This window comes from Channa argus, chromosome 6 (assembly GCF_033026475.1).
Source record: "Channa argus isolate prfri chromosome 6, Channa argus male v1.0, whole genome shotgun sequence".
Lineage (NCBI taxonomy): Eukaryota > Metazoa > Chordata > Actinopteri > Anabantiformes > Channidae > Channa > Channa argus.
In genome coordinates, this window is record NC_090202.1 from 3,416,599 (window position 1) to 3,433,172 (window position 16,574).

The 16,574-nt window shown below is 39.4% G+C and overlaps 1 protein-coding gene across 9 annotated transcripts in view; it reads right to left on the reverse strand.

Moving 5' to 3' along the window:
* The window catches only part of cuedc1b (CUE domain containing 1b), a 55,850-nt gene extending 39,276 nt beyond the window's left edge, over nt 1–16,574 (reverse strand). For 7 of the 9 annotated variants that reach the window (XR_010914575.1, XR_010914579.1, XR_010914578.1 and 4 more), the window contains exons 1-5: nt 16,416–16,573; nt 12,665–13,303; nt 11,158–11,282; nt 7,736–7,862; nt 357–603 (exon numbers count right to left, since the gene is read on the reverse strand). Coding sequence is in view for 4 of the 9 variants with exons in the window: in XM_067506582.1 (XP_067362683.1) it covers nt 357–603; nt 7,736–7,862; nt 11,158–11,282; nt 12,665–12,976 (811 nt within the window). In the remaining 5 variants the exon portion in view is untranslated. Of the gene's footprint in view, nt 1–356; nt 604–7,735; nt 7,863–11,157; nt 11,283–12,664; nt 13,304–16,415 lie in introns of all 9 variants that reach the window. The other 2 variants (XM_067506585.1, XM_067506583.1) reach the window with 2 other exon arrangements.

Consider the following 16,574-nt stretch of genomic DNA (forward strand, 5'->3'; position numbering starts at 1 on the left):
TCAACTGCTTTGGAACTGACTTTTTTAGTGTGCAGCTACTGGTCCTACCAACCTGCCCGATGTTTTGTTGTTGCTTTTTTTTTGCACTTTTCTTTTCTCTCTCCACTTTCCACTTACCCTAACCGGTCAAGGCAGATGACTACCCACCCTGAGCCTGGTTCTGCTGGAGGTTTCTTCCATTAAAGGGAGTTTTTCTCCTCCACTGTTGCCTATGGCTTGCTCAAGTGGGAATTGTTAGGTTCTCTCTATACATCTTTATAGTGACTTCATTCTGTAAAGTGCCTTGAGATGACTTTGTTGTGAATTGGCCTATATAAATAAAGTTCAACTGAATTAAAATATAGAAAAACACATACCTCTCTCTAAGGCAATAAGAAACTCATGGTTGCGCTGCAGCTCTTTCATAAACTCCTCATTCTGCAGGAACAGGGCAATCCGTTCGTCTTCTAGATACTGTTTCAGTTTCTTTTCTTGCTCTGTAGCTTCTGTTGCCAAACCTGAGCCTTGGGGGGTCTGTGCAGTACCGGACCAAGAATGAGGCTGGACTCTCCACTGCCTTATTGAAGAGACTGATGAAGGCAGTGAAAGAGTGTTCTGATGCATCTGATGAGGTAAAGACATAGGAGATTATTGGTTTTAATATCGATTTGTTTTAACTGTGTGTAAATGTGATTTATGGGCCCTTTTTACACCTCATGTTCAAAGCACGAGGAACATTTTGCTGCGATGCCATTTTGTTTTAAAGGTACAACTGCAGTATCCAAGGTAATTGTGGACCCTCTTTTAGATTAGATTAGATTAGATTAGATGATAGATTAATGTATTTATTAGTAAAAGATGGCGGCGCGAGCAAATCGCGAGGCCCGGGGTCTCTCCAGATTTTGCAATTTTGCGGTACTTGCTCATCTTGGATCTGTTCGTGCAGAACAGCTGTACCATAACATCGTACACCCGATTTGAGCTTTTGGATATTGGTCTGCGAATTCCAGACTCTTCTTTCGACAACCTTCAACTCTTTCCTGAGATCGCCAGAACACCTGAGGGGATTCACTCTACCCAACCATGTGGAAGCGCCCGCAGACGCCGTCGAGATCGTAAACAAAGCCAGGGGGAATAAGAGCCAAACTAAAGCTAACACCACAACGGCTCTCGTTACCCAGCATTTTCCTCGCCAATGTACGATCACTGGTGAACCAAATGGAGGAGATTCGACTCAACATCACATACAGTAAGAGAGTTTCGAACTGCAATGTTTTTGTCTTCACGGAAACATGGCTACACAGCGGCATTCCGGACAATACTATCGAGCTGGCAGGACGCCACACACGCCAGGCGGACAGAACACAAGAGGGCTCCGGCAAGACCATAGGTGGTGGATTGTGCATTTACATTAACAAAGCTTGGCGCACAAACTCTGTTAATGTCATGAGTCATTGTTCAGCCAACCTTGAGTTTCTCATGGTTAAATGCAGACCGTTTTATCTGCCACCACGCAAGTTCACTTCGAACATTATAACAGCAGCCTATATTCCCCCGGATGCTGATGCTAAGCTTGCTATGAAAGAACTTCACGCAGCCATCAGTCAAACAACAGACCACTCACCCAGATGCTGTGTTTATTGTTGCGGGTGATTTTAATCACTCAAACCTAAAAGCAGTGCTTCCCAAATTTCACCAGCATGTTTCCTGCCACACCAGAGGAAACAAAACCCTTGACCATATTTACACAAACATGGCTGGAGCTTATTTTGCAACCCCCCTTCCCCACCTAGGACAGTCAGATCACCTTTCTTTGTTCCTCACCCCCAAATATGCACCACTCATCAATCGTGTGAAGCCATCAGTGAGGAACATCAAAGTGTGGCCTGCGGGGGTAGATTTCACATTTCAGGAAAGGTTTCTACACACAGACTGGAGTACAATTGCTTCTCAGGCCACCAGTGGCTCTCACATCAACATCAACCGCTACACCTCCTCTGTATTGGATTACATCCACTCCATCATAGACAATGTCACTACTCAGAAGCAGATCACCACATACCCTAATCAGAAGCCATGGATGAACAAGGAGGTGCGCCTCCTGTTGAAGGCACGCAACACTGCCTTCAGATCAGGGAATGCACAGGCCTACAGCACATCCAAAGCTAACCGGAAGAGGGGCATCAAAAAGGCCAAGCACTGCTACAAGCATACAGGCATGTGCTGAGCAGCTCGCTGGGGTTTTCACAGACATTTTCAACCCGTCTCTTGCCCAAGCAGCTGTACCTACATGCTTCAAAAGCCCCTCCAACGTGCCTGTGCCAAAACACTCCACCCCAAAGTGTCTGAACGACTACTGCCCTGTAGCTCTGACACCTATTGTCATGAACTGCTTTGAGCAGCTGGTCCTGGCACACCTGAAGGACTCTCTGCCATCCACAGTGGACTCTCACCAGTTTGCCTACCGCAACAATAGGAGCACAGAGGATGCCGTTTCCATGCCACTGCACTCTGTGCTAACACATCTGGACAATAAGAACACTTACGCACGTATGCTGTTTGTTTATTTCAGCTCAGCTTTCAATACGGTCATCCCATCCAAGCTAATAGCTAAACTTGTTGACCCAGGCATCAACACCTCCCTCTGCAACTGGATTATGGACTTCTTGACCAATAGACCACAGCAAGTCCGATCCGGCTCCATCTGCTCCAACACCACCACAATCAACACTGGTGTACCACAGGGCTGTGTACTGAGCCCCTTCCTCTAGTCCCTCTTCACCTCTGACTGCAAGCCTGTGAACGGATCTAACACCATCAAGTTCACAGATGACACTACGGTGATTGGTCTCATCAGCAACAATGATGAGATGCCTACAGGGAGGAGATTCAGCACCTGGTCACATGGTGCAATTACAATAACCTGCTCCTTAACACCTCCAAGACAAAGATGCTCATTGCGGACTTCAGGAAAGAGTCAAGAAATACACATGGCACCATCCACATTAATGGAACGGCTGTTGAGCGTGTCTCCAGTTACAAGTTCCTAGGGATCCACATATCTAGGGACCTGTCCTGGACTATAAAAACCTCCAGTCTAGTTAAGAAGGCCCATCAAGGCCTCTTCTTCTTGAGGACACTAAGGAAGAATCGGCTGTCCTCAGATATACTGGATAACTTCTATCACTGTGCAACAGAAAGCATCCTGACCAACTGTGTCACAGTCTGGTATGGGAGCTGCACTGTTGCAGAGCGCAAGGCACTGGTGGTGAAAACCGCCCAGCACATCACAGGGACTACCCTTCCAGCCATGGAGGATCTCCAGAGGAAACGCTGCCTGCGTCGAGCTCGCAGCATCTGTAAGGACTCCTCTCATCCTGCCCATAGACTGATCACTCTCTTGCCCTCCGGCAGGCGCTTCAGGTGCCTCAAAACGAGGACTAGCAGACTGAAGAACAGCTTTCTCCCTAGAGCTGTTTCTTTACTGAACTCTGCACCCCGCTGATCCCTCTGCCCCTCATGTACTGCCCCCCCATTATAACCTCCCCCTTCCCAATGGCATTTGCACTACTGGACTATTTACACATAACGCTTATGTTACCACAAAACTGCTCATTTGCACTGCAAACTGTTCATTTACAGTCACAACTGCACCTTAAAAAAAAACATGCAATCACTTCCACCGCACTACTATAACTTTAAAGCCTCTGTTCATAATTTACTTGCACTATATCCATTGCACTACTACCCACCATAGCCTTATTTATTTATTATTGTTATATTCTTAATTCTTTTTATAGCTCACCACAGCCTTGTATATCATTGTATATATCCATTTTCTTTAAATTTTCTATTTATGTACATATCCATTTACAATACTGTACAATTCTAACTTATTTATTTATGCAATAACTGGATATCCTGCTTTTGCTGCTATTGCACTCTTGGTTAGACCTAAACTGCATTTCATTGCATTGTACTTGTACATGTGTAATGACAATAAAGTTGAATCTAATCTAATCTAATCTACTCTAATCTATAGATTTTTCTCCCTATTAGGCTCTCTTTTATTTTTCAAATTCTATAACAATTGATTTACTAAAAATAAAAATGTACATTTATCAATAATTTATATTTCAATATTTGTTCTCTTGTTTTTAAACAAATAAATATAACAAAGTGTGCACCCCCTCCCAAACAATTTAAAGGAATATGGTGTAATATATATTTAGCAACTCAATACCTGAATAAAGAAAACTATTTGCAGAGCTTGAATAATCCATTAAATCTATAGATTATTTTCCCATTAGGCTCTTTTTTATTTTTATTAATTGCTTTCCTAAAAATACAAATTTACATTCATCATTATTTATATTTCAATATTTTTTTCTCTTTCCTTAAACAAATAAATATAACAAAGTATGCAATTGGTCCTTCCATGGGTTCACTTATTTATTTCTTTGCCTTTTTTATTTGAGGTAATCCTAGGTGAAGATCATATTCTCTGTTGGGGGAAGCATTTCAGGGCCTTGGCTGTATGGCCCTGAGACTGACATGCCTTGTGATATGGCTTTAGTGTAAAGTAGGCAGGTACCACAGGTTTGCTTTGTTTTAATTGTTCACTCAGAAGCTTACTTGTGGTATTCTCTGATTCTAAGATATGGTTGGGTTAGGTCAGTTAAGGTAAATGGTAAATGTTGTTCTCATTTTCTAGAATGAGTGTGGTGTCCTTGATCCTTATATATTATGCAGCTTTTGGTAGACAAGTGGTGTATATCTTGTGGTGTATGTAGGCTCGATTTTAAAGTTTTGGTGGTTCTATTAGAGGTGATTCGTAAACTATTATACTATTCAATGTTTGTGGGTAGTAGTCTGTGCTACATTAGTAGTGATCAGAAATTCTGGTCTTGCTTTTGGTGGTGTGGCTTTGGTAGCCTTTAGGTAGAGAGAGAGAAATTTGTTGCTGCTATGATTAGAGTGGACACCAGTACTTTGTGCATACATGTTTTGTGTTCTCTTATCATTTTCATTTAAATTTTAGGATAAGAGAAACAATTTAGTATGGCTACATTTGATGCATTTAGATCAGCTCTATTAGTATTATGACACTGAAAAACATTTAAGAGAATATATTAAAGATGCATTTAAAGCTATATTAATTAGAGAATGGTGTTCTCACACCTGCTCCTGTACCTCCAGTGACCACTACAGGCAGAGGTCTGTCAGCTCTTCTCGAGTTTAATTTAAGATAATTTGCATTACAACAAGTGCAACTGCAAGATAAATTAAGGGAGTGGCAGTTAAAAGTGAAATAAATGCTGTTTAGAACATAAACAATTGAATTCAAACAAGCTCCTGTGTCAGCCTCTGCAAATCCTGAACAATCTGAGTTTGATATAGTCAAAAATAAAAGGTTGGTTCCTGTTTTGTGGAAAAAGATGTTGAGAGGTACTTTCCTTATTTTGAACGTGTGGCAACTTATTTCAATGCGGCGTAAGCATTCCTGGATCTTGCATTTGCAAAGTTATTTGGTAGAGAAGCCGCAAGGAGCTTACTCCGCCTTAAGCATTGAAGACAGCAAGGACTATAACACAGTTAAAACTGCCATTTTGAAAGCATAAAAGGTAAGTTCCCGAAGCCTATTGCAAACGCTTTAGATGCCTTACTAAGGGTTGATAAACAAACCTATGTTGAGTTTCCTTAGGAAAAGGACACTGTTTAACAGATGGTGCAAGCCTCAGAAGGTAGAATCTAATAAATAAAACCTGAGACAGCTTATTTTGCTAGAATAATTAAAAAAAACTTTACTTGAGATAGTTTAATATATCTCAATGAGCAAAATGTGTCAACTTTTAATGAAGCTACTGTTCTAGCAGATGAATTTATGTTGAGACATTAGATAAATGTTGACAAAGGCCAGGATGAGCAAAAAGGAAACCCTAGAGCTTGCTCCTCAAAGCTTTTAACTGGTATTCACTCTATGACTTAAAAAGACAGAGTGCTGCTACAGAAAACTCTTGTTTCTATTGCAAACATCCTGGTCATTTGATTGCGCAGGAAGGCAAAATGTTGTGTGTTCTCCCCAGGAGATAAGGATTTGGTTCTGTTGCCCCTTTCTGGCTCTACTTTGAAGGCTCAGTATGGTGGACCTTATGTGATTGACTGTCAGGTTAAAAACTACTTGGTTAAAACTTGTGATCGTAATGCTTATGTCATATTAACCTACTGAAACCTTTTTGGATTGCAAGATGTGAAGCCAGTTGCTGTATTAATCAGGGCTTCTGAAGTTGAGGACATTGATGTTAAATCAGAAATCTGTGTGGGGAGGGTACCAAATTCTAAAATCTTGACCAACTTTAATGCTCATTTGAATTTTCTGGAGCTTCCAAAGCATTCCAACATCAGTGAATATATTCACAAACATCTTGGGCTCTTCTGATGTGTCCACCTGTACTAATATCCTTCAGCATGATATAAATGTTGGTGATCCTATTCCGGTTAAACAGCATCCCTACAGAGTGAGTGCTGAAAAACATCAGCTAATGCGTTGATTATGATTATTGAGAAATTGATTACATGTTGGAGCATGGGATTGGTGAGCCTACTACTAGTTCATGGAATTCCCCTTGCTTGCTTGTTGACAAGTTGGATGAAACACTTCGCTTTTGTACTGACTTTTGGAAGGTCAATTCAGTAACCAAGCCTGATTGTTGTCCTCTTCCTGGACTACTCTGATTGTGTTGACAGAGTGAGTTGTGACACCTGATAACTCTTCAATATACAAGCATGCTTTTGGTATTCAAAATGCACGTCCCACATTCCAAAGTCTTATAATTAAAGTACAGGAAGGAGTTGTAGGTTGTGAAGCCTACCTTGATGACGTGGTTTTCTGCAGCTCTACTTGGTCTCAATATGTAAGTTAGTAGGTGGATGTATGCTGTAGTTTAGCCAAGGCCAACTTGACCTTGAACCTTCCCAAATGTGAATTTGGACAAGCCACTGTAACCAATTTTGGAAAGCGTTTTGGTGCTAAAGTGGGAGCTATTGTTAACTTTAGTGTTAGCAATCATCATCCATTAAACAAAGTATCTTGTTCTTTTGTTTCGCCAGCTGGTCTAACTTGGCCCTTCATGCGTTTATCTGACTTTGCAAAGCATTCTCCAAGGCCTTGACTCGGCTTTGCCTGTCGTTTTTTTTTCCACTAGAGCTGGATCAATTTCTCCTTTCATTATGCACCAAATGATTATCCACGTGTTTAGTCCATGTAGAGATTATTTCTTGCTAATGTAGAGGCAAGGCTTACTCATGTCCGGTGCTCCAAAGATTATCCACTCCAAAGATCGTTGTATAACAAACACTGAACATTTATTCAATTCCATGAACATGTTTCTTGTAGTAATTCCACAGTACACGTTCACAAATAATTTCCACCGAACAAGGCAAGAAACCGTGTACTTCCAGTGCTACACACTTAACTTAACACCACTACCTTTTAGCTCTAATAGCTGTGTCGGTTCTCTCCAGTAGTTAACTCCGCTGCACCACCTCTTTCGTAACTACTTCAAAGGCAGCCATGCAATGTCATACTGTAGATGACATCATCAATAAACTGAACATACACTTCTTAATCTAACTAACCTCGCAATACATAACATGAACAAAAACAGAGAAAACCCTGATTGACTTAAACAGTCAGTCTGACAAAGTTTCAAGCAAACAAATGCACTACTTAACATCTATTTTCTGACATTTTTACCTTTGTACTGTTTAACTGCTGTGGCAAAATCCGCAGAAAATCATCTGGGAGATTTCCAAGCAAAGGAGGGTTCCAGTTGCGATAGCTTCTCACTTGCTGATGGTCAGGAAGAGGCTGGTTTTCAAATCTAGGACAGCCCATGAACGAAAAAAAACGAAACGAAAAATTAGTAATTCTTACCTGCATATGATATACTACAAACTAAAATGTAGTAACAACTACTAACTGAATAATGAAAATAATAGATAATAGATGAATAAATACATTTATGAAAATGCCATCCCCAATTGGATTACAAGACACCTTTACATCATACAATGAAACAGCTTCCAGCAGAATGGTTACAATGGATACAAAGATTCCAATAATTATTAGAGAAGAAAACACAAACAAATAACAAAACAGACAATCATTATCATTTGTTAGTTGACATGAGTTTGTAACCATTATCATCATTATGGTTGATAGAACGTTTTTTCTGAAATGCAAACTTCAAACCAACAATTTCAGACATGAATTGTTCATGTCTATCATGGTCATTACTTTAAACCTGACAGATAAACATGATGAAAGTTTATAGATTTAGTTTTCTTCTTCCAAAGAACATGTTTCAGTATGAAGAGGCAATATACCAGCTCTCAACCTATTTTCCGCAGCAAAAAATAAAATAAAAACACGTTCCTCTTCAAAACTTAATTCACAACACATATCTATTTAATATCCTTTTTGTTGTTTCTCACATTGAAATGTATGTTTTATTTGCCTGCTCGCCCATCTCAATTAGCTAGTTCCATAAACCAATAGTATCAACCATCCACTCTCACTAGGTACCCACTCCATATCTCCTGTAATTCCAAAAATTGTGCCAAACATATGGACACCTAGACGATGTCTGATAACACAAGTGGGATTGGTTAAAAATTTCCCTATGTCACATTTTTTATAAGAGGTAGGACCAAGTGCTAGGTAAACTAGGGAAACTAAACACAAGCAAGACTAAGGAACCTAGGGGAGCAAATCATGAGCAGGGGTAAAGATATGAACACGACCAGGAGTGAGCAAAAACACAACAAACTAAATGTCAGTTCAGAACCAACTTACTACAAGAAAGAGAAGGGAAAGAGTACTAAAATATGAGGTCTTAGGAATGTTCAGTCCTAGAAACTGTCAGGAGTTACTTTTCACACATCTAACACACAGTGGGAGATCATCTGAGTGAGAAGAGAACTCACATGCAAAAATACGTTCAGCAAAAACTATTTTTTGTTTACAGCACATCTGAACTGTTTTATCCAGTAGAGCAGTTGTCCGCTCTACCAGGAGGAAGACTGGGCAGAAAGGTGGGCATGTAGACATGTAGAAGGGTTCTAGACAAAGGAGGGATGCCATGAGGAGACTGAGCTGGTGCGGGTCAGTGTCAAGGGAGGTCGGTGAAAAGACAGGACTGATCTGTTGGAAAGGATGTTAAGCACCACAGGCAGCTGACTGAAAGAGGATGAGCTCTTTAATATGTTGGGGTGGGTGGGAATGAATGAATGAATGAATGAATGAATAAATAAATAAATAAATAAATAAAAAAGCATTCATGCCATCAGCCTGGCCCTGGTTTCCATCGGGCAGTAGTCCACCTTTTCGATCCAGACCTGCAATCTTTCTCATGCCTGCTTAGACTTGCTTCACATCATCCTGCTGCAGCTGGTGTTCTAGTTTCTGTCTGTAGGCTTGTTTCCCCTTCTCAATCTTCACCTTAAATTTCCTTATGCGGTGCCTTTGCTCCGACCCGGTCATCCTACCTGTAGGCCTTTTTCTTTTGGTATAACAGACCATTCAGTCTGCCATTAACCCATAATTTGTTGTTGGGGAAGCATAGAATCCTTTTATTTGGTAAGCTCACATCGACACCGAAATTGATGTAATCAGAAATGCTATCTATGAGTCTGTCGATGTTATCCCCATGTTGCTTACAGAAAACATCGCAGCCTGTGTGCTCCAGCTAGTCCTGCAGGGATTCTTCTGCTTCGCGGTTCCCTCGTTTTACAGTCCTGGTGGTGGCCAGGATTCTTTTAACAACAGAAGTGTAGATGGAAAAAAATGGTGAATGAGATTATGGTCAGATCCACCAAGGGGAGGCAGCGCCGTGGATTTGTATACATCTCTCACATTAGCATACAGAAAATCCAGGGTATTATCTCCTCATGTAGGGCAGTCCACAAACTGAAGGTGGACAGTGTGTTGGAGAAGGAGACATGGTTGAAATTTCTGGATAGAAGTACGAATGAGTCCAGATACCTTGTTTGTATTCTCACGATAGCTGCGTGAACTATGTCACAGGAAGTTTCAGCGTGTGCAGAGGGCAGAACATAAACAACAATGACACCGACCACAGAGAACTCCTCCAGCAAGTAATACAGCCTCAAACTAATTGCTAAGAAGTCAATTTTCTCATTACAGATCCTCTCTTTGAGCATGCCCAGGGTTAAACCAGTCATTTTGATGGTACTATGACTTGTAATAAGGTGAATGGCTTTTCCATCATAACCACAGTAGGCCTATGTTGGCTGTTACAGCATAATGCAACTATTAGTCAACTATAGTGTCATTCTGGAGACCTCTCATTAAAATTGCATAATGCACATAGTAAGACGCTGCCTCGCTTGCTCATAATACATTTATGAGTATTCTAAGAATGGGATAACATGGAAAATGCAACAGGAAGGCAATGAAGCAGGAAAAACAAAAACTTACAAGTCCAAACTGGCTTGGATTTGTAAGACCTAAAAAAAAGACAATAAAAATAGGAAATGCTAAAATGGTGTTGTTGCTGTTAGACCAGTACTTAATAGCTTAACTGTACGGATTAGCTGGGTTGCTATGTTTTCATTGGTTGATGTGTGGTTGTGATAGTGAAGTTTTAGTTTTTGTTTATTCATGTCAACAAAAGGTCTAGCAAATATAGCAAACTCTTTAAATAACCCATAGACGAGACACTGGAAGTGATATTATGTGGTTTTGTGTTTGTTGCTGTATAGCTGTGTTGGTTAGCTTGCTACCTAAATTCCATTTTATTTTAGTTGGCAAGGTACTGTTTCTTTGTGGAAACTTTGACTGGCACACAGGAAGAAAATAGAATAATCATATACAATAATTTTTAAAAAAGTTTGTGAAAAGGCCACCAAGTTTTCTTTGTGGTTAGCAATCATATTATGCATCAAACATGAATGGTACAGAAGCCTTGAACTACATTAAATTGTCAATGTCACACTGCTGTTTATTTACTTTACTTCAATGTGACAGCATTTTTCCGTTTGTCGCCGGATTAAAGCTACTCTTAGTTTTTTTTTTTTTATTAATAAAATCAAAAAGTTGTCATGATTTAACAATTTAATTGTCTAATATTTCAGTCTTAAATTCCTCTAGCTTACCTTGTTGGTAATGAAGGAGTTTCTGGGTTCTTTCTGTTATAAATGTGTGTATCATATGTTGGCGGAGAGTAGACTGGAGGTGCCTCCTCATCTGAACTGTCAGGTTCAAGTGTACGCTCCAGAATCTAGAAAAAACACAGGGTGCAACAAGAGCTTCGTTTTATGAACTTTTTTAAAATCTGCTTTACATTCATGCATTTGTAATTCTGTGAAAAATCAACTTTTGGCAATTAGAGTCAGTTATTTGAAGTTAAGACCATAGTCAAATATATTATGATGCATTTCTTTTTTGAAGAAGGGCTATATGTTTCAGTTCTGCAACATGCCTTTTAGCTATCCTGCAACAATTAATGAGAACTAAAATGGACACTGACACCGAGTAACCACTTGAAGTTAAAATGAGTTGGCTTCTATTTATTAATATCTTTTAACCAAAGGCATTCATTCTTCAAAAAAAAAAAAAAAAGCAGTGCCTTACCTATCACTGTACTGTCATACCTACTACACAAAAATACAAATTAGTGAGCATGTCTGAGTGCCTACGAGGGAGGATACCAATAGGCCAATATAAAATAGTGGCAATGGCAAACCCAATTAATTCGTTTTAGTTGTACACTTGAAGACATTTGGGTTTAAGATGCAAAGATGAAAATGACAAAAAAAGTTATATATTGAATATACTTTAGTATCCCCTCATACAACACATAAAAAGGAAACAGATAAAACAAGAAAAAATTATAAGCACAAGAGTCCAGGTTGCAACCAGGGCAGCGAAAACGGATGATGTGTTAAACAACATAGCTCCTTTTTTAATGAGATGACTTTAATTTTATGGAAGCAAAAGAACTGTTACAGATACTTGTAAGATAACTAAAATAGTTGGTTGCATGTCCCTTGTTTCCCTTAACTGTTAATCTACAACTCACTGACATCACCAAACTGTGGGTGGGGGTGGAATGGCCACACTTTGGCCTTTCCATGTTTTTATCATAGATCAACATAAATGTAGTTTTACATTTGTGGGTCTCTTCTGTTTTGAGCCTGTTTTCAGTTTTGTTTTGTTTTTTGTGGATTGTGTATGGTGATACACCTTGCTTAAAAGAGATTTCCCCACCTGGATTTAGCTGAGCAAATAGGTCTTCTATTTGATGTTTACTGCAGTGACTAATATGTCACAGCTGACAAGTTAGTCAGCCCTAACTAATGCTAACCAGCTTACTACCTTAAATGCTGAATGACCAAGTTTTACCAACAACTGATTTTTTCCTTCCCTGATGGAATGGACATATTTCAAATAACAATTCTAGGATTCAACGAGCTTAAACTGTAAAAATGCATTCTGCGAGCATGACACATTATTTTTACACATAGATTGGCCATAACACTAGTTTTTCCAACTGTGTTATCGTTTTCTTTTAATTTGTTATGTCACTAACCCCATTAGAGATTACTGAAATTATATTTTTGTTTCAATATGTCATTACCACAGCCCATTAGAATCCCTGACCTCTGGTGGGATGCTGTCATCGGAGTCTGAGCTGTCATCTGAGCCCTGTCCTTCGATGTTCATCTGGAGAAGCTGGTCAATGGTGGCGTCCACAGCTCCATTGTTAGAGCGTAGCACACACTCAATCACCTCATAGTCCATAGAGGGGAACATGGTCTTGAAGTCCTCCATGGCTTTATTGAACTCCAGGCGTCTGACCTGCCGGCTTGGCCTGTTGTTATTGAGCTGCGCCTGTCCATTGTTGACCCCACCACCACCTTCACTGCTTCTGGAGCCTCCATTGCTGCTTCTGCGTCTGAACAAGCTAGTCATCCCTGAGACTTGGCTGTCTCAGATGCTGCCCACCTACTAATAGGATGGTGAAACTTTTTTTTTGCTTCAGTCCTTTTAGTCTCTCTTTCTTTCCAGCTTTCCTCTCCACTCAGTTTGTCATTCTAACACAAACATTTCACTTTTATAGGAGTTTAGAAATCTGGATTTTGCCCTCCCCCTGGTGCTACTTATTATTCAGATGCGTCTAGCATTGTTTAGTACAGCTCGTGCATAGACTGTAACTTAAACATCTGAGGACCTATGACCATGTTGAAATAAGAGTCAAAATCTGGCAGACAATATGCATAGCTCCATCACAATCATCACCTACAGAAACAGAAAACAGGAAGTGCATTTGCATCAATAAGTAATAAAAACATTGTCCAGTCATATCATTTCTTCTAATCTGGGACCTAAATCTCCAGAGATTTTCAGAAAAAGGACAAAAAAAAGAACATGTTTGTGTTTATGAAAATTTTTTTTTTTTTTAATTCTATACAATTATTAGACTGATTGATATAAGGCATATAAATTATTGGTCTTATACATCTGGTTTTATTAGGTAATTTGAAGTACTTTGCAGAGGCTGGCTTCACATATTGGAGCCAAAATAGCCATTCAATACGACGTAATTACAATGATGGTGGTTAATTATATTAAAGCATCCACAATACAGCAAATCCAAGTGCTGGAAAACACATCAGTTTACTGGAAGGGAATATCTTAAAAGAGTAATTTGGGATCTTTAAAACTTAAGTGATTTCTACATATATTTTTAAATCACTTTGTTCTCTCTTTATGTACAAAAACTACAGGTCTATCTTAAATGTGAAAGTTTCAGTTAGCAGTTTCTTCAAACTAAGTCTATAAATTAAAATAGTTTTCAGCACTATGAACTCCACCCTGCCAGCAGTGATCTCAACAGACTCCATCACCCACAAAGACCTCAATAATGAACACATACCATTATTACGTTTCTGACAGTTTCAATTTAAAAACTAAGAAATTATAATGTTTTAAAAGTCTAATTCATGACAATGCTGCTGTACTGGATTGAATTATTTTCTATGTCTACCTAACTAAGTGGCTACTAAGCTTTGTAGAAACAAATGCTAGTATAGAGAGACTGGGATAATGATTATGGATTTCTGTTGTTATTGATTGTAAAAAAGGGGCTGTAAAGTTGCATTCCAATTGTTAGACTCAGATACTTGGGCCTTGGTTGTACCATACTTCAAATAGTAAGTTTCAAATACAAAATCATTAAAATAAAAAATATATAATCAACTAAAATATTCTTAGTTGTCACTTGTTTCGCAAAATCCACTTTTTGGTCATTATCATTTGACTGCAAGTTAAGCTTTTTTCATCTGAAGCATATTTTCATATTAGCTACTCTCACTAGTTTCTTGATAAATTGATATCCCATGACGTCAAAACACAAACTGTTTTATTTGCATGCTCTAGGTACATTTTCACAACATCATCACACGTCAGTTTTTTTCCCATTGTCCCAAAATTGTCCCAAGTTCTGAATCCTTGCCTCCCAAGAGCTATTTTTACTATCCCTGGGACAATGGGACAACATTCATTTCATGCCCTGCTAAAGACACTAGCAAGGCAGTTCCTGCAGGAACCAGTGGACAGTGTATTGCATGAATGGGACTCTTTAAAGTATCATGTGTTGACGGAGCATTCAAGGTCTAACTTAACAACATTATGTGAATCTGGGAGAAAGGTTAGAGAGCATTAGGACTAATCTTGCACCACAATTCCTGTTCATGGATGTTTTAGGACGTAGATCAGCAGTATACATACATATATGTAGTACGAGTGTGTATGGCCATTACTGTAGAGTACTTCAATGAAGCTGACAGTTGAAATGGGACCAGAACTTGAAAATGGGAACAACGCCACAAACAACAATATTTCTAAGCTGATAAAACCCGAACAGTCCTGACATTTCATGTCTTAAACATACCAAGTGATAGTAGAAAAGTAAATTGTCTGCACTTATATAGAGCTTTTCTACCTACCCAAAGCACTTTAGACTGCTTCTCATTCAACCATTCGCACTCACAATCGCACAAACTGATGGGGGAACTGCTATTAAGCTGGCCTACATTCACCGGGGGTGGAGTGCTCAAGGACACTTGAGCAAGATACTAAACCACAACTTACTTGGTCCCAGTAAGAGTTAGCCAGCTGCATAGCAGCTCCCCTATTGGTGTGTGAGTGTGTGTGAGATTTGTGAGTGTAAATAAGAAGCAGAGTAAACCACTTTGAGTACCATTAGGTAGAAAAGGGCTATTTAAGTGCAGACCATTTAAGATTTGTGACGCTTATGAAAATTGAATTCCACATCAATTACATGTATTTGTTTGTTTACAGCTGCAGAACCAGATATGAAGAAATGAGATCTGAAGATCATTTGTGAGTAGTAGTAGTAGTAGAGTTAAGATAGTATTCTTTAGATCTTGATGACTCCATACTGTTCCCACCTCCCACCTTAACGAGCTTATTCAGGCCAGGGTGGAACAAAGCCTACTCTGGAGGATATAACTAAGTTCCCTACCCACTTTCTTCAGACTAGAGAAGCTGCTTGGATAAGTAGCGTTTCTGACCAAAAGGAAACAAGTCCTACTTACATGATTCAGTCTACTAATAATCATGTCTACTTACTCACAACACTACCGCAGTGTTTGAGAGAACATTACCTTATTATTTCAGTTAAATAATTAAACCAATATATATGTGAAATAAAGGGCAATTTATTAATTTGGCTAGGAAAACTATGTTAAGTTTTTTCCTTCTACTGCCTAGCTTTGCCAGTGAGTCAAAAAGTGACTTTCAGAATGTGAAAAAAACTTTAGGAAATGTATATGTTTATTTGAATTCCTATGTATGCTCATAGCGTTACAATGTTTGGTCTAAAGTGATCGAAATGAGAAGGCCATTGTAGCGAGAGCTTTCCTAAATCGGAATCCGACTTTAGCATTTCCACAGTTTTGGACTGTCCAAGCCCTAATCTCTAAACCTAACCCGACGTTGACTTGCTAAAACAGATAATGTTAACAGCTTGTTTTACTTAACTGGTTTTATGTTAGCAACGATATGTTTCAAGTATCATTAGCTGACGCTATGTACAACCTCCTCTGTGGGAACAAGGAATCAGCTACCGGGCCTCGGTCAGTGACTCAACGTAAATTAGCATCGATATGACCGATATCAAGATCCAAATGTCAATGTAAACCCTAATGGCACACATTTAAATGTCAGCGATGTAGAGAAAACAACACAATACCCTCCCTTTAACGGTGTCTTACAAAGAAGGGCGGTAAAACTAGGCTAACCCAAAATATTTACACCAATTCCAATGGCTACACCACGTTTCATTGTTAAACACGCTGGAAAAACGAACAATGACAACGTTACTCACGAACAGAAGCGCAAAGGATCCAAGGTGACCATAAAACATCAACGGAAAGCCGACAATGTCGTCACAGAACACCGGTGAGCAAAAAGACGATAGCTTTTAACCTGGGATCCAGAACGGTATGCCGATTCTCTGCCAAGCAGAAACGGCAACAAAGTCAAC